Here is a 21,886-nt window from a genome sequence, read left to right on the forward strand (position 1 = left end):
CCCTGACCCCGAAGCTGCCTGGCCCAGTCCGCCTTCTGACCTCACCCCTACCCTTCTGTGCCAGGGTCACCTCCCTGGGGCGCAGTGGGGGGCTGAGGGCCAGGCCCCGGAGGAGGGAGGAGGGGGCGGGAGGGGCAGCGCTGAAGGTCAGCGAGGCGGGCACGCGCGCCTAACGGAGGTAGCGGAGCAGCACCGCTGGGCACAGACACAGGCAAACACGTTTGAGCAAATTGGCACGCCATAAAAGTCTATTACAGCAAATCAAACAGCAGTCAGCATGACAGCCATTAGCCTGAAATGAATACACGGGGACTTAATGAGGCCTGCGAGGCTGGCTTGGTGAATTAAGTTGCCAATTCTAGCAGGATTTCCCTTTTCTTTACGGACTTGAAAGCATCCACGCTGCCTCGTTAGGGCTTCGACAAGTGAATTGCAGGCCCTTTCACCCTGATAAAATGGATAATTACATGGAGAACAGCTTAGCGAGGGGAGAGGGGTGGGCGGGGCAGGAACAGAGAACAAACAAACCCAAACACACACCTGCCCACCTCCCTGCGCGGGGCGGGGCTGGTGGGCGGGGCGGACTCCCAGGGGCGGGGCTGGTGGGCGGGGCAGGCTCCCGAGGACGGGGCTGGTGGGCGGGGCGAGCTTCCGGAGGGCGGGGCTGGTGGGCGGGGCGAGGCCTGGCCTGGACGGGCCGCCACACAGCACCCCTGTACTTCCTGGCCTGAGGGGCTGGGGTCCTCCCAGACCCTGTCTCCAGACAGCTGCAGATGGGCTAAAAGTGCTCCTCTGGGATGCGTGGCCTGCAGGGCCTCTCAGAAACCCGCCCTGTAGCCATCCTGCAGGGCATCGGTTGTGCTCACTGTCCCCAGAGGAGACCTACCTGACAGGTACCCTGCAACGTGCTCCCGGGGCCTATTCCTGACTTCCCGACATACAGACCCAATTACCAGGGCCCAGGCTGCCGTGTGGGGGTCAGGAAGGTAAGGGACAGGGTGCAGTGGCTGAGATGACCCAAGAGGGGCTGCATGGACAGAGGCAGCGCTGAGGTTTCTTCCTCAGGCCACAAGACGTGGGCCCTGCAAGAGGCCTGGTTCAACGCCCTAGGTTGACAGCTGTAGAGACTCCTATAAGCAGAGGGATGGGTTAAAAGCCTGACCCAGCCACTTGTTGGCACACCTGGGACGAGAACCATGTGTTTGGACTCCATCCTCCTCTTCCCATGGTACGACCCAGGAGCAGCTACTGCCACCACAGCCAGAGTCTGCTGCTGGCCCCCTCCCCCAGGAGCCTGCTGAGGTTTCTCTGTTCGCTCCGGCAGCCCCCGGCACTCACACCTAACTGCAGAAAGGGCCCCCTCCCCTGTTTCTCTGGCCTCAGTCTTACCCTGCTCACATCCAATGGCCTCTGCCACTGAATCTACTGCTCAGGCCCCGGGCCAACAGGCCCTGCTGGTGCCCAGCTGGGGCCTGAGCCAGGCAGCTACATGCCGGCTCAGGTGACCACTCCAGGCCAGAGCTGGGTTGTGCCAAGAACACTGTATCAGAAGTGTCCCGGCCTCCGTCCAGCTGACACCACGTCTCCATTGGCCACACTGAGCAGCCCCAACAGGGCATTGAGTATCAGGCACTGAAGTGACCTGGGGGTGTTTTCACACAAGCAAGTAAACCATGTGGGCTTCCTGCCAGGGACTGTGTGTCCTTGTAGCCAGCCCTTCCGGTCTATCCTCTCCTCCTCAGATGGGCAGGAGGCAGGCCACCCTATCCCACCTGCCCTTAGATTGATTAGATCAGGAGGACTATGGCCCAGAGAGGTTAAGTGACCTGAACAAACAGACCAGCAATCTGGGAGCAGAGGAGGGCCAGACCTGGGTCTCCCGTCTCCAGCCTGGCTTGTCATTCCACATCCCTGCAGTCTCCCGGCCTCTGTGGAATGAGGACAGGCACAGAGCCAAGCCCACAGCAGACACTCAATAAATATTTGTTAAATAAATGAACAACCGAGGAGTCTCTCTCCTTGGAGGCAGAGGCCTCTGGAGAATCCCAGGGCCATCCGACAGGACTGGGGGCTGCAGGTCCCATCTCTGAAGGAAGAGACAGGGCAAGGCTGGTCCCTGGCCCGAGGGCTGGGAAGAAGGGACATGACTCTGTCCCCTTGCCATTGCTGCTGCCTGCTGCCCCCCTTGAGGGAAGACAGAGGGCGGCCATGCCTGCCAGAATGGCAGCTGAGCAATGGGCCCAAGCCTCATTAACTCCGAGCCGTGCCCTTGGATTCTGAGCCCAGGCCCAGAGTGCAGGCTGGCACGTAGAGCCCCTTAATTAAATTAGGGAGACTTCCAAATGAGCGCGCGCCTGGAGCCAAGCTGCAGTCCCCGGGCACGCTGGCCACATCACTGTGCCCCAAGCTCAGGACAGCAGGCTCTCCCTCCTGTGTCCCAGGCAGGGGAGGGGCAAGGCCCTCGACATCCCCTCTGCACCTTTTCCCCCCACCCTCTGCCAACACAAGAGCAGGACCTGTGGCTCCGGGCTGAGCAATGAGAGCCAGCAACAGGAGACAGATCTCTGCATCCTTGAGGACCCCGAACCTGCCCTGAGAGTTAGAAGCTCCAAGTCACAGCCCTGTGACCTCGGACAAGTCCTTCTCCCCCTGCCCAGCCTATGGGATATTCTATCAAAACCCTTTTTGTTCCCTGACCCAATGATTAACAATAGAAGAGGTTAGAGCTCAACCCACCCTTCCAGAGCATTCTATCTTCCATCTGGACACTTTACAGCTCTTGCCCAGCCCAGCCGTGAGGGCAGACCTGAGATAAGGCCCCACACCTTCAGCAGCTTTCCACCAACTGCCAGCCCTAAGACTGGCTCAGCCACTGTGTGGTGAGGGACAGCAAGCCAGGAGAACCCCAGTGCCACCGGGAGCCAGCAGCCAGCTTCTTAACGAACCGTTTGTAATGCAATAATTTGTACTTCTCAATTACCAGCAATGGTTTGATTTTACAAGTAGGTACTCATGCAGACAGACTCAGGGCACACAGAGCAGGGGCCGGGGGCTGCAGGAGAGAGCACACGGTAGGGAAATGTCCTTCCTGGGGGTCCTGTGTTCCCCGAGTCCTGCAGGGACCTGGCCCTGGCCAAAGCGGGACCATGTGGGGCAAGGCCCCTAGACACTCTGCGCACGGCCGGAGCCGGGCTGGGAATGGAAGGCAGACCCCACCCACCTCCACTCCAGTGAAGCCGGGCCACCAGGGCAGCCAGAGCTCTCTCCGGCCTGAGGCTCCTGTGGTCCACTGACCCAGCTGCTCTTCCCAACCACCAGCCTGGCCCTGTCCTCAGAGGCGCCCCCATGCTCACTGACCCGCCCAGAGTGACCCCAGGCTGGGACACAGGTGGGACAGAGCTGGAGCTGCCCTTTCCCCCGAGGCCCCTCCTACGCTGCCCAGATGGCCTAGGGAGCAGCAGGCCCCTGGGACCCTGCAGGGTGGCCGTGGATTCCTACCTCAGGGATGCGCACGCTGTAGGGCTGGTTGTGAAAGGTGGGTGCATTGTCATTCACGTCCCCCACCTGGATGTTCACTTTCCGTGTGATCACCTGGCAAGGAAAGGGCGGGGGTCAGCGCTGCCACCTGCCTCTGACCTCTGTCCACCCATGGGGCCCAGGGACCCCGCCAAGCCAGGAACAGGCTGCCCCGGTCCTCGGTGGCCTCATGGGACACTCACCCCCTGGTGGTCGCTGACGGAGAACTCCACCGTGAACTCAGACTTGGTCTGAAAGAAAGGGAAGAGCCGGTCAGAGAGGCCAAGGTGCTGAGGCCCCCGAGGGGCCTGGGGGCTCCAGGACCGCTCCAGACATCCCCCAACGCCACACTGCCCTGTGGGTTGGGGAAGCAGGTGAGGACTATGACCTCGCCTTAAAAGAACGAGAAAGTCAAGGATTTGGGGCCCGAGGACCGGCTTTGCCTCTAAGTTGCTGTGTAATTTTGAGCAAGTCACTGGCAGCTTTGGGGGCCATCCCCTCAAATGCAGGGAGAGGCACAGGATGGGCTGACTCAACACCCTTCTGTTGATTTATTAAGGACTATCAGTGTCAATGCTGCTTCTCTGGAAAAGGCCCTTTGGAGCCGGGCACAGCGGCTGTAATCCCAGTGGCTCAGGAGGCTGAGGCAGGAGGATCACTAGTTCAAAGGCAGCCTCAACAAAAGTGAGGTGCTAAGCAACTCAGGGAGACCCTGTCTCTAAATAAAATATAGGAAAGGGCTGGGGATGGGGCTCAGGGGTTAAGTGCCCCTGGGTTCAATCCCCAGTGCCAAAAAAAAAAAAAAAAAGAAATAAGCCAGGAGCAGAGATATGCACNACGCAAAAGGCCATGTTTCTTACGATTCCATTCATATGAAATGTCCTGAACAGGCCAATCCACAGAGACAGAAAGGGGATTCGTGATGATCAGGGGCTGGGGACAGAGGGACAGGGTGATTGCTTATTGGGGGTGGGGTTTCCTTTAGGGGTGATAAAAAAAAGAAGGGAGGGAGGGAGACAGAGGGAGAGAGGGAGAGAAAAGAAAATGGCCTTTGGGGGAACATTTGCTGAGGGTGGGAGTTGACCTGTTACCCCTGTGTGGTCCCATGGCACAACCCACGGTCACTGCCCCTCGGGTCCATCCAACGTGCCCCTTGCGTGGAGACCCCAACCACCCCCTCCCCACCCAGGTTGGCCAGCACTGCCTGGAGGAGGGGTGCCACCCAGGAAGACGCCCCCACCGAGTCAGAGGGGTCTTGGAAGAAGGCCCCTAAAGTGTGGTGAGCCACCCTGCTGCCAGCGTTTGCTCCTGTCCCCCAGGGAAGGACTGGGGCAGGGCTGGGCAAGTCATACCTCTCTGTCCAGAGGCTGCCGGAGCCACACCACGCCGGTGTCGGGCTCCACGGCAAAGAAGCGGGAGGCCTCCTCCCCGGACACACCAAACACCAGAGGGTCGTTGTCCATGTCCCTGGCCAGCAACTGGGTCACGGAGGAACCTGCAGTAGCCAAGAGAGCAGAAGACAGATAGAGGCGGTCAGGGTCATTAGAGGAGGTCAGGGTCACTAGAGGAGGTCAGGGTCCTTCCTTACAACCTGCTCAGGTGGCACGGCTCCCAGCAGGGACCAGCCTCCCCACGAACCTCCAGCAAACCATGATTATCAGGAGATCCCGTGCATCCCTAGGCTCTGACCAGGCTCCCCACGTCCACCGTGGCCCACTCGTCACTCAGAGCTCTCACATGTCACCACCGTGTTCTGGGTGTGCAATGGACCACTGTGGCTTCTGCCTGCCCCTTGTCCTAATGTTGGTTTGGAGCCTCCCTCTCAACGTGGCTGGGATGAGTAAGGACAGGGCTCCCAACACCTCCTGTGTTCCAAGATGGGCACAGAATTCTGCCCAGAGCATCCCATCTCCCTGGTCACTATGATTGGTTCCAAAATGAGCATGTGACCCAACTTAGCCAATCAAATCCAACCCTGGGACTTTTGCTGCTACTGTGGAAAAGAGGCGCTCTCTTTCCACTGGGGCTGCTGGGCGGGTCTTGTCGGCAGCCATCTCTGGCACCACACAGGGGAGCCTCCGGAGAGTGAAGCCAGGGAGGCCAGTGCAGAGCCACTGTGCCCCAGGGACGAGCTCCTGAGAACTGGGGGTGTGCAGGCAGGTGTGCCTGAGAGCGCCTCTGTCCTTGGACTTCTTGGCTGTGAGAAGGATAGCCACACCCTCTCTCCCCCTGTTTTTTTGGCGCATGCCAGTTGAGTTGGAGTTCTGTCTTTTGCAGATGGAAGCACACTTTCTAATTCAGAATACTTTGCAAAATCTTCTGGGCTTCATTCAAGAGTGACAAGGCGCTGGCTTTGGGGCGTGCCCTGCTGTACACAGAAATTAGGAAGATTCGGCTCAGCCTCAAGACCGTCACTCCAGTCCAGAACTGGGTGGCAGGGTCTGGTTCCTGTCTTCAAGAAGCGGATTAAAAGGTAGGTGTCACCTCTCACCAGGAAGCAAAGCCCTGGCCAGCCCAGGCATCAGGACACCTGTCTGTACCTCACCTAAGAGGCCCTAGCATAGGACATCTCCTGGGCTCAAGGGTCCCCGGTGGCTTTCGCGGGGTGGCCCACTGCTCTGTTTCCCAGGACAGAGGCAAAACCAGGAAGCTGCAGGGTAACTGGGACATCTGGGCGCCTTGGCTTCAGGAGGTCCTCAAGTCCCCAGGAACTGTGCACAAAATGACATGAGTGGATAGCGAGTCGTTTTATAAAGAGGAGGGGCAGTCTCTGTCTGGTTCTTACAGGGACAGCGAGGTCAGAACAAGGTGCCGCGTGCCCTTCCCGCAGCGTGTCAGCTCACCCCGCAACATGGGGCAGGCCCCTCTCCTCCCCAGAGCCTGCCTCTCATATTTACCAACTAGCTCTGAAGATCAAGCTAGGGAAGGAGGGAGGACGGAGTCTAGATTTCAGGCATTTTATCTAGAAAAGAAGCTAAGGGGCTTTCCTAAGTGGACTCCAACAGGACGACGGGTCGGCGTGACAGTGATGGTGGATGGCTTTGAGCCCTCGCCGGAGTCCAGGTGCCCAGCTAAGCCGTTTCATGACGGTTCTATGGGATTCAGTCCTCACTCGCGCTGCCACTTACAGACAAGGCATCCGAGAGGGACGATGTCATTTCCCAGAGCCGCTCAGAGGGCAAACGGCGGAGGTGGAGGCCACAGCCCAGGCGTGCAGGGCCCAGAGCCCACATCTGTCTCCACACCTCGCCCATCTCAGAATCAGGGCTTCCGTGGACATGAGCCTAGCAGGCCCCGTCCAGCTGGAAGCCCAACACTTGGAAAAGAAGGGTCCTGGGCATTCATCAGGCTGTTGTGCTGGGACAGACCCTTGGTCCACGCACCTGGGTTTGCTCATTAAAACTTTCCCAGCAACCCTTCGGCAGCCGTTATCCCGCCTGTTTTACAGATGAGGAAGTTGAGGCTCCAGGAGACAAAGAAACCTCTCCAAAGTCAAGCAGCAGAACAGCAGAGGGGGACATGACCATGCGAGGTGATGGGAGGCGGTGAGGAGTGGGGGAGGGGTCAGAACAACAAATCCTGGAGTGAATATGGAACAGCCTCAGGCCCAACCTCCCCGTCTGCAGAAGGAAAAGGTGAAGGCATTTACCAAGTTGCCCAGAGTTTGATGGGAGCACGCGTCAGCCCTTGAACCGAACCAGACTCCCAGTTCGAGGCTCTTCTCTTTCTAGGTGGGAAGGAAGGGGTACGTCAAAGTCACAGGTCCACCGAGCCTGACTTCCCAAAGTGTCTGCGTTGCCCCTTGACAAGGAATATATTGGCAGCAGAGTGCACCATTCATTTTTATAAATTTAAAAATTTATTTTTATGTAACCCAGAGCTACGATAGAATTTCCAGCTGTCCCCTGACTTCCAGGACACGCATTTCTTTTCTATGGCCAACGTTTAAGAAACGCTCAGCTGCTGCCCAATGCCCTGGCAGATCCCTCCCAGGAACTAGGCCCAGATGCTCCCCTGTTTGTCCACAGTACAGCAGGCCTAGGGCCACCTGCAGCAACCCCAGCAACCCCATCAGAGCCAGCCCAGGTGGGACACAAGGCCTCGCTGCCCACTGGCCCAGGGGATTCTGGGAAGGCCACGCTGCCCTGCAGCCAAGGTCTCATGACTCGGCCTGCTATCCCAAATGGCTCGAGTCCGACACTCGGGGGGGGGGGGCAGGCAGGACGGGGACAGGGCCATCAGCTGCTGTCACCCACCCTGTAATTTCAAGGACTTTTATCCATTTTCCCCTCAATTATGTGCTGCTCGAAATGGTCTTTCTCTGCTTCCTCACGGGCGCCTGCCCCTCATGCCTTCTTTGTGTCCCACGTAATTGCTAGTGACCTTTTCTAAGTGTACTAATTAAAGGTGCAGATTTAATATCATATTTAAGACAAGACGCCCCCCACGATCTTCCAGCTGCGCACACACCCCCGCCCAGCGCTGCTCTGCAGCTCGGCCGAAACAGGGCCGGCTTCTCCAGCAACCCGGGCCCCGCCACTCCTGTGGGCACGCGGCCAGTGTGCAGGGCTCTCCTCCGCCCGGCGCCCCTGCTTACAGCTCAGGAGGAGCGTCCCAGGCTGCATGACACCTGGGTGTGTGTGCCACGTGCAGGTTTGTTTCTCACCTGAGAAACGGTGCGCCTTGCATCTCAGAGCTGCAAAACACCTGGAGTGCTTTGGGAAAAAAAAAAAAAAAAAAAAAACCTGGCAAGATACACATCTCACGGAATTTACCACTTGGAGGGAAGTGTACAATTCAGTTGCTTGTAGCACAATCTACGATCTTGTGCCACCTTTACCACTGTCTAGTTCCACAATGTTTCTTTTTTTTATCACCCCTAAAGGAAACCCCACCCCCAATAAGCAATCACCCTGTCCCTCTGTCCCCAGCCCCTGATCATCACGAATCCCCTTTCTGTCTCTGTGGATTGGCCTGTTCAGGACATTTCATATGAATGGAATCGTAAGAAACATGGCCTTTTGCGTCTGGCTTCTTTTACTTTAGCCTCACATTTTCTGGGTCCATCCATGCTGTGACGTGTATCAGTACTTCGTTCCTTTTTTACAGGCCCAGTAATATTCTGTTGTGTGGCTCTGAGACATTTGTCTCTCCATTCACACGCAGATGGACATTTGGGTCATCTCTATCTTTTAGCTACTGTGAACAATGCTCCTGCGAACATCTGTGTACACATTTGTGCATGAACAGCTGTTTTCAATTCTTTGGGGATATATGTAGGAGTGGATTTTCCGGGTCACGTGGTAACTCTACCTTTACTTATTGAGGAATAGCCAAATGGGTTTCCACCGAGGTCTGGAGTGCTATTTGGTGGTAAGAAGACCAGCGACACACAAGGGCCCGAGGCCCCTGATGATGGTGAGATGGGATCTGGGCAGGCACCCCAGCAGATGCCCTCAGTCCCCTGCCAACCACCCCTGCACTGTCACACACACCAGCCCGACCAGCTCCAGCCCCGTGGTTCTTTGCCTGGGGTGTGTGGCCATCCGAGGCTGCTCCTCCTGTTCCTGGGTCAGGGCAGCTGGGCCAAGGACAATGTCCTGGTGGCAGCATGGGGTGCGTGGCTCTTGGAAGATGATAGATAAACATGAAGCCAGCAGGGCCACCCTTGCCCCTCCCTCTCAGGAGGATGACCCAGAAGCAATGATGTACCCTGGATCCTGGTGTCCCCATGGGACTCGTCTCCAGCTGCCCGCCATGGTGACCTGGTTGGTGCTCGGGTATGAGTGTAACCCCCCCCAAAGTTCTGATGGAAACTTATCCTCCAAATTCCTATGTTGGTGGTATTTGGGGGCAGGGCCTTTGGCGGGTAACCAGGGTGAGACGAGGTCATGAGGATGGGACCCCACAATGACATTAATGGCTTCATAAGAAGAAAGACAGCTGAGCGAGCATGCTTGTCCCGTCTCACCATGCGTCACCCTGTGTGATGCAGCATGAGGCCTCACCAGAGGCAGGCGCCATGTTCCTGGACTCCCAGCCTCCAGGACCATGAGCAAAATGAGATCTGGCCGTTCACAGATCACCCTGTCTGTGATGTCCTGTTATAGCATCAGAAACCCACGGGCACAGTTGGCAACGGGTCTTATGGCTTTGCTCTCTTCCCTGTCTTACCTCCTCACCCCCTCCCTGGGTCCCTGGGATCTCCTGCCCAGGAGACCACTTGTCCTTAAGTCCCCATCAGAAGGTCTGTTTCTGGAGATCCCCAAAGAAGATGCCCCCCCCCCAAGACTGTACACCCAAGCCCCCCAGGGAGCTGGGACTCTGTAGTCCTAGGCCCTGCTGGTTCCGCTGGCCGTGGGCCACTGAGCTGACTCTTGCACACCAGCCCCCGCCCTCCTCCAGACACGCGGGTGCATGGGATCTGGAAGTGCTGGTCCTGGACAAATGTTTACCAATGGCACAGTACAGGCAGCAGGAGCGGGAAGGGTCTGGCCATAAACAAGCAGCCTGGTGAGCACCGCCTGTAAGTCAGCGTGGTTTATGGCTCCCATTCCACATGCAGAGAAAGGCTCCTCCAGCCCCAGCGTGATTTAAGGGCCTGGTCCTAGGACTCCCAGCTCAATCAGTGCAGCCCGAGGACTCTCACACCCCGTCTCCCGTGGGGACGGGTCACACCGGGCCGGCCCCCTCCCCTCTGTGCTCACAACTCAGGCAGGAGCCCGGCCTCGCCTCCTGGGCGGGAAGGAGCATATGTACGAATTGAAACCCTTGCACACCGTGGTCATAGCAGCGTGAGTCACAACAGAGACGCAGGAGGGGCCACCCAGGCGTCCATCCACAGGGGGACGGATAGGCCAGATGCAGCACAAGCATCCACGGGAAAACTATTGAGTTCTAAAAAACAGGCCATTTTGGCCCATGCCCCAGCACGCACGAACCCGAGGACACGGCGCTAAGTGAAATGAGCCGCTCACAAAAACCACCACGCACGACCCACTGTCACGCAGTCACCTGGAGTAGCCTGATTCATAGACAGGGGGACTGCGGTGGCCAGGGCTCAGGGACAGGGCTGGGGAGAGTATTATTGTTGAATGGGTACAGAGTTTCAGCTTTCAAGATAACGAGTTCTGGGGACTGGTTACGTAACTGTGGGACTGTACTTAATACTGTGAATGTGAAACTGATCAAGACGATAAATTTCATGTTTCATGTATTTTACCATAATTAAAATATTTTTAAATAAAACAAATCAGATCATACCCAAGGCCCTAATGACCTAGGCTCACACATCCCGCCACATCTCACAGGCTCCCGGGCCACACATGCCTCTGGGCCCACACACATGCTTACTGTTCCTGAACATGCCAAGCTTGTGGCTGCCCCAGGGCCTTTGCCCTGGTCATGCTTCTGCTGGGAGGTTCCTACCCTAGATCTAGACGTGCCAGCCTTCTCACTGTGCCCCTCACTGGCTGACAGTCACCATCTCTAGGGGCCTTCCTCAAACACCCAGAGCAAATATCTAAAGGGATGCCTAGTCACACTGTCCCCATGCCCAAGTCTTCACAGTCCTCTCTGAGGCACCTGTTTATTACTTGACTTGCCAGCCTCCTCCCCCAGCCTCCGCCCACTGTTACAAGCACATTTGCATAAGCCCCTGGGAGCCACAGCCTGGCCTGTCACATTCCCTGTCAGGTCCCTAAGCCTAACACCACCTGGCATCCCAGAGGCACTCAATAAATAAATGAATGAACCTTGCCAACTGCCCAGAGGATCAGGAGGAGGACGGTCCCCCAAAGCCACGCAGATCTCAGAGCCATGGCAGGAGGAGAGAGGAGAGCAACTGAGGTCATTTTTGCTGTTTTTTCTCAGTGTCGGGACTGAACCCAGGGTCTTGTCCCTGCTGGGCCTGACCGTACCACACAGCCACCTCCTGCTCTGCAAGTGGATTCTTAATTGCGGACACTAATGGACTAAAGGCCCAGCCAATCAAACCCAGTGATCCTCAAGCCAGTAGCACTTGGCTTTGGACACAGGTGCACTCAGAGGGGCACTGGCCAAGGGGCCAGTCTCTTGGGAATTGGCCCTGACCGCTCTCAGAGGGCCGCGTGATCCCTCCTGGGGCTGAGAACCCCACCCTGGGATGGGGTGCCTGTTCGGAGGGCAGGGCCTCAGTGGAGGAGGGGATCTGCTCAGCAGAATGCAGGGCTCCCTGGGAGGCGGAGGGCTGGGGACACGTCCTTCACCGGCAAGCCACGTCTGTCGTCCAGGCAAGGGGCGGACAATCACGGCTTCCCGGGAGCCGCTGGGCCCATGCTGCTGGCTGAGATGACTGTCATTACTGTTATTGTTGTTATTTGCACCGAGGGGCGAGGCTGGGATCGGCGTGTCATGCTGTTCCCGGAGAATTGCCAACCTTGGCCTGCTGGAAACCTGGCTGGGTGGTGGCAGGCTGCAGGCTTTTTGATTTTTCTAAACTGGATCAGAATGCAACCCGGGTTTTCCAAAGCCCGGGAGGGGCGCGAGCGCACGGTGGGACGGTGTGCGCCTCTGACTTGCAGCACTGTCACTTTTATTTTTTTTACTGTAGATTGAACCCAGAAACTTCACCACTGAGCCACACCCCCAGCCCTTTTTATTTTTTAATTTTGAGACAGAGTCCTGCTAAATTGCTTAGGGCCTTGTTAAGTTGCCGAGGCCGGCCTCGAACTTGTGATTCTCCTGCCTCAGGAATTAAGACTGCAGGTGGTGGCGCTGGGTAGCAGCAGTGTTTAAAAGAACACCTTTGTGCCACACCCTGACCCAACACCTTCCGTAGTTTCTGCAGCATTAAAATCAGCATACTGCCGTGACGCAGCCACAAGTTCATAACAGCTCAATTCACAATAGCTAAGCTATGGAACCAACCTAGGTGCCCTTTAGCAGATGAATGGATCAAGAAAATGCACTGTATATACACAATGGAATACCACTGAGCCATAAAGATGAATGAAATTATGGCATATGCTGGTAAATGGATGGAACAGGAGACTATCATGCTAAGCAAAATAAGCCAGTCCCCAAAAACCAAAGGCCAAATGTTCTCTCTGATATGCAGATCCTGACTCACAATAATAAGGGGTAAAATAGAAGTTCACTGGATTAGACAAAGGGGACTGAGGGGAGAGAGGTGGGAATAGGAAAGACAGTGGAATGAACTGGACAGAACTTTCCTATGTTCATATATGAATGAATACACAACCAGTGAAACTCCACATCCTGTTTGAGCCCAAGAGTTACACTCTGTGTGTGTGTGTGTATGTCAAAATACACTCTGCCGGCCTCACATGCTCCCACGGCTGCGCTGCTGCTGTTCCTTTAGCCTCGAAACCCTTCCTTCTGCTGCCGCCTCTCAAATCCCAGCCAACATTCAACGCAGTCCCCGAACACCAGCCCTGCCAGGGGCTCTCTCCTGTGCCCCAGACCCAGGACCTGGGTCTGCAGTGAGCCAGAGGCCCCTGCCCTTGGCAGGGGCGACTGGTGCTCGGGGCTCACTCTGCCGTCTGTCTTCTCTTGCCCACCCCTCCGTCACGGACCCCCTGTCTTCTCTAGGGAGAGAGCGGTCCCACTGCGGGTCCCCGCAGACATTACTAATCAATCGCGGCCCCTTTTCTGTGAACTTAGTGAACTTCAGGATCCTTCACAACACTGGGGTCCACGCTGCCGCTGGGATCGACCCTGAGGAGCAAGTGCAAACCAAACTCTTGCAATCTGTGACATCAAAGGGCCTTACGCCACGCTGTGGTCTACTGTCCCTTCCTACTCAGGGGCCAAGGATCCAGCTGTCTTTCCCTGCGGGCTCAGGGCCGTTAAGAGGGGCAGAATCAGGCGTGGAGTGCACAGGCCAGCTCACAAACAGGGGCTCGTCCTGGCTCAAGGGAGGACCGCAGACCAAGCCTCCCCCTGATTCTGCAGAGAGGAGCGAGGGCCCTGCACCCCAGAGGGCCGTCTGGCCGGGGCTGAGCCGAGGAGACACAGGTGGCAGCCCTGACCCCCATCCCAAGGCTGTGAGTTGTGATCAGGGTTTTCTGAGGCCGACACACACCCCCACCCCTACCCCGTGGCCATCAGGCCTGTTGCAAGCCCCTGTCCCCTTGGAGGGGAGCCCGCCCTCGTCCTCCCTGGCCTTGGTCTCCGCCAGAGCCAGGGCGCTGCCCTCCCCCGCTCCCGGACGCCCCGGAGCCGGCTGGCCTTGGGGTCTGCAGCCTCATTTGTCTCTCCTCTGGGATCAGACAGGCTGGCCGAGAGCCTGACTCCTGGGGATGGTCTCATTTGTCTTGGTTCCCTGGGCTCTCCTGCCCTGGTCAGGCTCCTCTGTCTCGTCCCCCAGGGCCTGAACTTGGCTTGACCTCTGGGAGCCTTCTTTCTGTCCTAGGCTTCCAACCACCCGGCCTCTCCCTGGGGCAGCCACCCCACGCACCCCTCGCCCCCGGCCCCAGGTTCAGGGGACAGTCTGTCTCCGGAACCCGCAGGCCCTCTTCACACCTGCTCTCTCCTGCAGCCCCACTGGAGCAGGTGGAGGCACCGCCTGGGGAAGGAACGCAGCGCTCAGGAAGCACACCCCGCGCTGGGCACCACTCCAGGTTCCCAGGCTTTCCCTGTCCTTCACTTCTCACAATGACGGTCCACAGCAGGGCTAGCTGCCTGATACCCAGGTGAGGGAACAGGCTCAGAGAGGTCAAGGGATCTACCTGAGGTCACACAGCCATGAGCTGGCAGAGCCAGGATTCAAACCCAGGTCTGCCGGACCCCCCACTCTCATGGCTTTTCTCACACCCAGCGGCAGAACACAGGGTTCTTCTCACCTCACAGTGACCAACCCTACGGAGCCTCCAGGTCACTCCGGAGCCTGGCCTGAAGGTGGACACCCTGGAGGGAGGCACGGTGGAGGGGGCCTCTCCTGTGTCACCCTGGATTGCCACAGCCCACTTATCCCCTGCCAGGAGCGTGGCCCTCCCTGTCTGGGGGTCCGACAGGTGGCTGCCGCTCTCCTGGGCACACAGATCTGGATAGCCGAGAGGGCGGGCTAATCAGGGAAGGAGACATGGAACAGAGCAGGACAGTCTGAGCTCAGAGGCTCTAGTGGTTGGGAGGAGTAGAAGGTGAGACAGAGCACACGTTTTAAATTAATATGCCCAAGCGGGAAAATCAGGCATCGAATATAAATATGCAAGGGATTTGGTCCCGACTCTTAGAAACCCAGAGCTCGCCTGCTTCTGGGTACCACAGCAGGAAAGAGGCATCATTGCCGAGGGCTGCGGGCCTGGCTGCAGGCACGGCGTGCTCTAAGACCCCATGACCCTGTGGTCACAGAGAGGTCGAGTTCTTGGCCCTAAGTCACACAGCTGGCACGTGGCAAAGCTGGTCTTGTTCAGCCCCCTCCTGTTAGAGCCTTTCATCTGTTGACTCAGCACACACTGCTGAGTACCTGCTATCCCCAGCCCTGCTCGAGGCACTGGGATATGAAAATGAACAGACAGAGGTCCTTGGCCTCCGTCAAAGGGCAGAGAAGACTCAGAGGATTCCCTTGGTTAGGACAGAGAGAGTCAGCCCGACCCGGCACTGACATGGCTCACACCCCGTCATGGCTTGCTGTGTGGCTCGGGGTCAGTCACCCACTGAGCGATCCATCGGTGGCCCTGAGACAAAGGAGAAGGCAGGGCTGGGTGGCTCAGTGGTGAGTTCACGGTCACCCAGCCAAACAGCTGGCAGGGGTGGAGCTGCCCCTCCCACCCCCAGCTCCTGGTGTGATGGCCCTTCACACCACACCAAGGTCACACTTGCCCCAGCTCTGCAGACCCCACAGCACGCGCAAGGCAGGCAGTGGGCGCCAGAGGCTGGAAGGGCACAGCCAACCCAGCCACTTCCGGGGTCCCCAATCAGGCTGCACCGTGGGGACCCCGCTGAGGTGGGGCAGGGCTGCGGCCAGTGCTCATGGGGGAATGGGATATTTTCCTCTGTCCAGAAATAGCAGCCTGTTATCCTGAGGTAGCTGGGAAGGAGGGGCTCCAGAACATTCTGCCTGACCTTGCTGAGTCCTTGCTGCACGCCCAGGCCCACGGGGGGCTGCAGTCCTTTCTCAGGGCCCAGAGAGTGGAGCCTTCGTTCCCAGGTTTAATCACAGTGATAATGGGGGGCCGGGCGTTTTCCCCTCTCCTGAAACTTTTCAATTCATTGAACTGTTCAATTAACTCCACAAAAGGAAATGTGGAAAAATGACGGCAAATTGAACTTGACATTATCATTAAAATAAACAGAGCACTGCAGGCCTGAAAGGCTGGCAGGAGATAATCCACACACGACAGCCACGTGCTGGCTCCTTCCTGCTCAGCGGGGCCGGGCTGCCCTCCTGCCCTGAGCCACAAGGCAAGTCACCAATCATGCTCCCGGGACTCGTGACTCGAGAGCAAGGCCCTTCCCCCGGAACCCATCACTGCGGTCCCCTGAATGTGACCAAGGGAGGGGAGGGCAGTGCCTGGCTGCAGGTCACCTCTGCTGAGAGGCCACCACCTCCGGTGTCTGTCCTTCCCCAGGCCTCCCTCCAGATGCCACCAAGCAGGGACGTCAGCCTGGGGGACCGGCCCCGGCTGCACCTGAGAGTCACCTGGAGCGCTTCTGAAATCCCAGAGGCGCTACTGTACCCCAGGCCGAGTGCACGGGAGCCTGTGGGAGGGGCTCGAGCACCCAGATTCTAGCCCAGAACTGGCCGAGGGAGTCCACTGTGCTGCCCAGGTGGGCCCAGGGTCGGGGTGATTTCCAGGGTCCCTTCAACCTACAGGACTCAATCTGAGGAACTGGGGCGTGGGAAGGCCCATCAGTCAGCGGTCCCCACACGGGCTGGCGCGTTGGGATCACCTGGAACTCTGAAACGATGTCCATGCCTGCGCCCACACCCCAAGGTGTGACTCATGGGCCTGGGGTCCCGCTGGGGCTCTGGAGAGTGCTCAGTCCCGAGGGGCTTCTCCTAGTTAGGCAGGGCTGGAAGCCAGCACCTTGGGTGATCATTTCCCTTGGCCAACGGGGAAGCCAGCTTCCCAGGAGCCTCCATCCCTCAAACGTGTGGGTTCCGTGCTGCACGGGGGTGCTCCAGCATGTTCAGCTTAGGCCGAGGCACGGGCAATGCAAAACATATTGTGTATTTTTCTATTGTCTTTGCAATGTTCAAAAACCCCAAAATAAAAACAGTCCATGGTAGCTCTGAAGCAGGGACTCTTGACCTGATGTCATGTTGGCATGGCGTGGGAACTTCTGACAGTAAGGACGCCCAGGCCCCGCCGACTGTAGGGTCCATAGGAATTCATGTTCTAGGGGCGGTCTGAACTCGCCATTTTGTTAGAACTTTCCAGGTGATTCCAACATGCGGCCAAGTAAAGAGCCACCCAGCTGGAGTCGTGGTTCTCAGACCCCAGTGCCCATCAGCGTCACCAGGAGACAGCATTTAGAGCACAGATTTGCAAGCCCCCTGCAGCTGCTGTCTGCGGCCTAACAAGCTCCCGGGGATGCGAAGGCTGCCGGTCTCTGACCCTGCAGTCGGTCGAGACTCACTGGGCTCACACTTTCATGGGCCCAGGTCCCAGCTGTTTAAAATTCTTCTCAAAGTTAACTTGGTGCTAGGCAATTCGGGCCTAAGGTCTGACTTCAGAATGGCCTGGCACCTGTGTCTCCACCACCCGCCCCTTACCCAGATACCCAGGCGGCTTCTCCTCACCTCTGAGAGGCAGGAAGAGAGACTACGGAAGGTGTGACCAGGGAGCAGGTGAGAAAGACACCTTCCCTCCGTCGCTCCCCCACGCAGGGGGCCTGAAAAGCCCTCCAGAAATCACTCCCTCTTGGAGGAGACTCATAATTACCCAGTGATCACAGCACCATTCATTCTGCCCTAAAATTAATACATCACGTTGAGAACGATATCGCACTAATTTATCACAAGATTTATGAAACTTGCACTTTTTCTAATGAGATTTATGCAAATGCCGCTCTTGCCACTGTTTGTGTTTTTGAAAGTTTCGACAGGGAAGTGAGGGTCCAGGCAGGTGTGGGCAGAGGGCCTGTCCTGACGGGGCAGGCCTGACTGCCTCAGCCAATCAGACCAGGCGCTGGGTCTCCAAGAGCAATGTAGGCGATGGCATCCTGCTGGCCAGGGTGGAGCCAAGTGTGAGCCACGGGAGGCACCCAGGACACAGCTTAAAGTGCCCTCCCTCTCGGTGCTGTCCCGGTGCTTGCACAAGTCTGAGGGCCTCTCCTGAACTTCTGTGCCCTGGGCCTCTTGCTTGTCTTACCTTAGTTCTGGCTTTGCCACCATTTATTGAGCATCTACTATGTGGCAGGCACTCTGTTATGTATTCTGCATGAATAAGTTATTTACTATTTACCCTAAACATGCAAGGATGGTATCCTACACTCAAGTGAGGAGCATGGGTCTCGGAGAGGTTTGGCAATCAGCCCCATATCACACACCAACCAGGCAGAGGTGGAATCAGGATTCAACGGTCAGCCAGGACCCTCTGATCCTCACGGCCATGTTCTTACCCAGTTCCAACCCCAGTGATTGACAGAAGCCCTTTCCTTCTGTTGGAGGTTTGTGACACTCCATGTATCAAAGGGTCACATCTCACACTTTCAAGTATCTGGAAGATAGACTAAGCCTGGGAAATTGTCCCCAAAGGACTTTGAGTAGCTAAAACTCTTGGCACAAAATCTGTGCACTAAGTTTCAAACCCATTATGGAAAAAAGGGGCGTGGCGGGGCCTTGGGAGCCTATTTACTTTCACTTTGCAGACGATGAAAATGAGGTGGGTCCTCTGTTGTTCGGATCCCTAGCGACCCTGAGCAGGTAGGGGACAAGAGCAGGAAGACACAAAGGCCGCTCCCGCTGTCCGCCAATGGGAAAGGTCAAAACTTCCCTGAGAAGTGCGTGCCTGTTCCAGACCCTTCTCCAGTCAGCGACAATGCATCATCGTCCAAGGCCTCTCAGGTGACGTGTTCAATGATGTGCCGAGAAGGGGCTGAGCGATGAGTCGCCCCTGTGCAGGAAGGCAGGTACATACATAATGGATCTCATGAATATTCCATGCGAGTCATTATAATTAAAAAAAGATTTCGTGCTTAAAGGAATGCTTCCCAAAGTGTATTTCACGAATCATTAATTCCCTGGGAGGCCAACGGGTACTCCGTGAAACAGCGCAGGGAAGGCTGCGTGTGTTGGGAGAGGAGCCGAGGAGCCGGGGCAGGCTTCTTTCTCGCAGCATGTCAGAGCCTCCAGGCCACTGGTGTGGCAGCTGCATGGTGGGTGGGGGATTCGGCTCGGCCCGGATTTATTAGGTCAAGAAATCCTTTCGCAGGGCACCGTGGTGCAGGCCTGTCATCCCAGCAGCTCTGGAGGCTGAGGCAGGAGGATCATAATTTTAAAGCCAGCCTCGACTTAGCGAGGCCCTAAGCAACTCAGCAAGACCCTGTCTCTAAATAAAACATAAAAAGGGCTGGAGAGGGGGCTTCAGTGGTTAAGCACCCCTGGGTTCAGTCCCTGGTTTTTTTATTTAATCCTTTCATCCAAGAGCATCTCAAAGGACACGAGTGGATGAGGAAGCAGTCAATGGGGAAGCCTTGGGCAGGAGCTGGCCTGGCTATTCTTACCCGGGCATCTCTTTTCTGGGGCGGGGGGGGGGGNGGGGCGGGGGGTGGGGGGTGGATAAATGGACGAGCAGGTGAACAAAGGAATAAAGAAGCACCTCCGAAGTGCAGAGCAGAAACTCAGGCACCAGGGACACAGGGACGCGGGGGCGCAGGGACGCAGGGGCGCAAAGCCAGAGGGTGCTCTTGGGTGACTCCAGCGTCTCCCTGCCGGGCCATCAGTTCCTGTTCCCGAGACCCGGGCCTCCTTAGCCCGGAGGCGGGTGGGGGAATCTGTGCCCAACACCCAAGACCTGGAAAACACTCTCCTGGCTACTGATCCCAGGTCGTCCCCAGGCCCCGACGCAGCCGCACACCCTTCTCCGCAGATGAAGAAACCGTGGACGGGCGCAGGCCAGCCCGCTTCTCCTCCGGCCTGTCTGGGCAAGGCGCCCACCTCACAGGCCCTGCTCCTGCCTGGGACGCTATGGCCAGGCTCAAGCCGGGAAACTCCAGAGGGGCTCTTCGTAAATCTGTGACAATCCAAAGAGACTCCCAACCCACACAGTGGACTTCAACCAGCTGCCACACTGAGCCCCAGCTAGCCGCTGTCCCCTGCTCTGCGTCTCCCACCTGACTCTGAGCACTCTGAGGACAGTTAGGGTGACCCTGGTCCCTGTCACAGCCTGGAAAGATGCCGGCCACAGACAGACCCTGGGACAGTGTCTACCAATCAAAGAGCCATTGAATGACGGATGGATCACTGAGCAGGCCCAGGGCAACGGAGTCCCAGGGTGTGCAGAGCGCGGTCCTCGTAATGCTAAAAGCCACACCAAGACCTCTATCCCCAGACCCCACTGAGCATACCCAACGAGCAGCTGCTGTTCTTCTCTGAAGAGCAGAGAAAAGAAGGCAAGCAACAGCACTCTGAGTCCCAGCGTGCCTGGTGTCTGGCTCACTGGGATGGTCATCCTTTGACTGCACAGTTTTGAGGTCTTTAAAAAATTTTTTTTTGGTACTGGGGATTGAACCCAGGGGCACTCGACCATTGAGTCACATCCCAGCCCTTTTAAAAATATTTTATTTACAGACAGGGTCTCGCTGAGTTGCTTAGGGCCTCGCTAAATTGCTGAGGCTGGCTTTGAACTTGCAATCCTCCTGCCTCAGCCTCCCGAGCTGCAGGGATGACAGGCGTGTGCCACATAGCGCCTGACATGGGTGTTTAGTTTTTAATTAGGCAGAGGAAATCTTCTGGAATCCTCTGCCTTTGGAATTCGTCTCATCCTTGCCGTTCCACACAAAGCTGGAAGCTCTCAGGTCCCATGTCCGAGAAATGGTGGCCCTGGGAATGTGGAGGCAGGCACAGGTGAAGGGCTGTGGGTGTCCTCAGAGTCCCTTTGCCTGTCCTGAGCCCGGGAACTGCTCAGAGATGGCCCCCCATCCACATGCGTCCCCCAGGGGTCTCAGCCCCTGGTCCTCTGAACATGAAAGGGAATTTTCTCCCAGATGCAGGGAGCAGGGCTCTCGGCACAGGATGCTCTTTGCCCTCTGGGTCCATCTTTCTTGTGAGGTCATTTCCTGAAACCTGATGGTGTTCTGAGAGACCTAGAAAGGAGGGTGGGAGAAGTGTCCTTCATCCTCCTGTGGGTCCCTCTGTCCTTCACAGCAAGTAGAGTCTGGGACAGGGTGGCCAGTGCTCCATGTCCTCACAAGAGCAGGCTCAGAGGGCACAGCAGGAAGCCAGCGACAATCTCCTCCCACCCATTGGGCACGTGCGGGAAGCGCTGGCCATTCACACTCTCCGTTCTCTGGCCATGTGCTGCCCTTACCATGTTGAGATGCAGCAAGAAGGTCCCTGCCAGGGGCAGCCCCTTGATCTTTCACTCCCCAGCCTCCAGAACTGGGAGAAATAAATTTCTTCTCCTTATAAAGTACCTGGTCTCAGGTATTCTGTTATAGCAACACAAAACAAACTATGGTGGTGAGTAACCTTGGACAAATTACTTTGCCTCTACATGCCTCAGTTTGATTTAGCTTTTTTTGCTGCTGTGACTAAAGGACCCAACCAGAACAACTTTAGAGGAGGAAAAGTTTATTTGAGGGCTCACAGTTTCAGAGGTCCCAATCCATAGATAGCCAGCTTTGTCCCTCAGGTCTCCAGGTGAGACAGAACAAGGTGGCAGAAGACTGTGGCAGAGGGAAGCGGCTCACATGGTGATCAGGAAGCAGAGAGAGGTCTCCACCTGCCGGATACACATATATCCCCAAAGCCATGCCCCAGTGCCCACCTCCTCCAGCCACACCCCACCTACCCTCAGTCACCCCTCGATTAATCCCATCAGGTGATCCATTTGCTGATTGGATGAAGGCTCTTGGAACCTGATCATTTCTTCCGTGAACCTTTTTGCATGGTCTCACCCGGGAGCTTTGGGGGACACCTCCCCTCTCAACCATAACAGCTTCCCAACCTGTAAAACGGGGACGCAGGGTCTCTCCGAGCTTGCTGTCAGGGTCTGACTCTACAGACATGCGCAGTAAACGCTGGATGATGGTATCACTCCGTGGTAATTTACAGAGACCTCGTGGTTGCTCGTTCTGAGCCAGGCCCTGGCTGTCCTGCGAGCCTCGTCCTTGTCGCCCCGGCTGAGCTGGCAACTGTCAGTTAGTTTTGGGAAGCTCCGCAGCCTCCTGGGGCCTCCGTGACAGGGTGAGGGCCGCCCTC

General features: G+C 57.0%; 1 protein-coding gene across 1 annotated transcript in view; it reads right to left on the bottom strand.

Annotated features, from left to right (window-relative positions):
• Cdh23 (cadherin related 23) overlaps window positions 1-21,886 on the bottom strand; it is a 390,629-nt gene that overhangs the window by 277,991 nt on the left and 90,752 nt on the right. Inside the window, exons 4-6 of the mRNA XM_048808827.1 lie at window positions 4,869-5,011; window positions 3,720-3,767; window positions 3,499-3,591 (exon numbers count right to left, since the gene is read on the bottom strand). Of these exons, the coding sequence (XP_048664784.1) occupies window positions 3,499-3,591; window positions 3,720-3,767; window positions 4,869-5,011 (284 nt within the window). The remainder of the gene's footprint in view (window positions 1-3,498; window positions 3,592-3,719; window positions 3,768-4,868; window positions 5,012-21,886) is intronic.

The sequence above is a fragment of the Marmota marmota genome, unplaced genomic scaffold (genome assembly GCF_001458135.2).
Source record: "Marmota marmota marmota unplaced genomic scaffold, marMar, whole genome shotgun sequence".
NCBI lineage: Eukaryota > Metazoa > Chordata > Mammalia > Rodentia > Sciuridae > Marmota > Marmota marmota.